Raw genomic sequence first — 1,598 nt, 5'->3', positions numbered from 1 at the left:
GTGACACTGGGGTAAAATATACGAAGCCCATTATACCCATCATGACTACCCGTCTGATAAGGGTACACCAGGCACATGCATCACAACCATATGTGCGCGACATAGTGATCTCATATCAAGATAAACAGCGCATGACCACGCAGGTGGGGCCCACTTAGAATTTTCTTCAGGTCGAGTTGCCCATCCTGTTCAAAAAGTCCCTGGGGTTGTTTAAGGATATTGAACAAAACACCCATGTTTCCAGAGGTGAATTATTCAAACCCCAAAGAATTCCTCTCCACACATGGCTATGAAGCTCCCCCACTACTTCTGCTCGTGATCAGAGAAGCCCACATCGTCAGCCACTAAGGGACATGCCCAAGTGGTTAAGGTCAAACAACTGACAAGCAAATCTGAGCAGAATATTTGCTGTAGCCCATCTTTTTATACCAAGACAAAACAATGTACATGATAACACTTCCAATCAATTGAGATCATAATCCATGAGAGCCACTGCCTGGTACTGCATCGGGGCATTATTATTATTATTATTATTATTATTATTATTACCCCAGTATACAACTGGTACTTAATTTATCGACCCCCAAAAGGGTGAAAGGCAAAGTCAGCCTTGGAGGTGTTTGAACTCAGAATGTGAAGACAGACAAAATGCTGCTAGGCATTTAGTCCAGCGTGCTAACGATTCTGCCAGAACACTACCCTTTATTATTATTATTATTATTATTATTATTATTGTGCAAGAAACAATTATTGTTATTCAACTTTAGTTGCTGTAAGCTCATAAAATTGTCAGTTCCCCGTTCTACTTACGAAGAAAGGGAGCACGGATGGTCAGCAAGTAGTAGATAGGTAGATATATATATATGTGTGTATATATAGCAAGTGGTTACATACAGGCTTTTTGTCTCTTATCATGTGAAAAAAAAAAAAAACCAAAAAAAAAAGACAGCACACACCTCGGAAACGAAGTGTCAGAGTCGTGAAATGGCTGAGTATCAAGTAGAAGCTGATGGTGTTTCGGACACTGATGCAAGCTCTGTTTTATGTTCCCCACCTGCCTCGTTTGAAATCTTCGATGTGGAACCTTGTTGGAGGAATTGCTGCCATTTATTCAGACGGTCTTGCCGTTCTTCTTCCGTCTCGGCAATGTCGAATTTCTCTTTGCCATCCCAGGTCTCAGCTACGATCTTTTTCTGTGCAAACCACCGACCATTCAAAGCCACAATACATTCATCGGCTTCTTCGGGTTCTCTGAAAGTCACTGATATCACACCTTTGTGGTTTCGCTACAACAACAACAAGAAAAACAAGCAAATAAATTTTGCATCAACAGGTGTCATACTCTTTCTCTCTCTCTTTTACTCTTTTACTTTTTTCAGTCATTTGACTGCGGTCATGCTGGAGCACTGCCTATAGTCGAGAAAATCGACCCCAGGACTTATTCTTTCTAAGCCTAATACTTATACTATCGGTCTCTTTTTGCCAAACCGCTAAGTTACGGGGACGTAAAGACACCAGCATCGGTTGTCAAGAGATGGTGGGGGGACAAACACAGACACACAAACACACACATATATATATATATATATATATATATA

The 1,598-nt window shown here is 40.9% G+C and overlaps 1 protein-coding gene across 2 annotated transcripts in view; it reads right to left on the bottom strand.

Annotated features, from left to right (window-relative positions):
* Positions 1–6: 6 nt before the first annotated feature.
* LOC106881265 (HIV Tat-specific factor 1 homolog) overlaps positions 7–1,598 on the bottom strand; it is an 84,811-nt gene continuing 83,219 nt past the window's right edge. For both annotated transcript variants that reach the window (XM_052970269.1, XM_014931586.2), the window contains exon 8: positions 7–1,286. In XM_052970269.1, the coding sequence (XP_052826229.1) occupies positions 996–1,286 (291 nt within the window). In that variant the 3' untranslated portion in view covers positions 7–995. The remainder of the gene's footprint in view (positions 1,287–1,598) is intronic.

The sequence above is a fragment of the Octopus bimaculoides genome, chromosome 8, assembly GCF_001194135.2.
Source record: "Octopus bimaculoides isolate UCB-OBI-ISO-001 chromosome 8, ASM119413v2, whole genome shotgun sequence".
Classification (NCBI taxonomy): domain Eukaryota; kingdom Metazoa; phylum Mollusca; class Cephalopoda; order Octopoda; family Octopodidae; genus Octopus; species Octopus bimaculoides.
The sequence above is the reverse complement of the archived record's forward strand: the minus strand, read 5'-3'. Positions and strand labels throughout refer to the sequence as shown.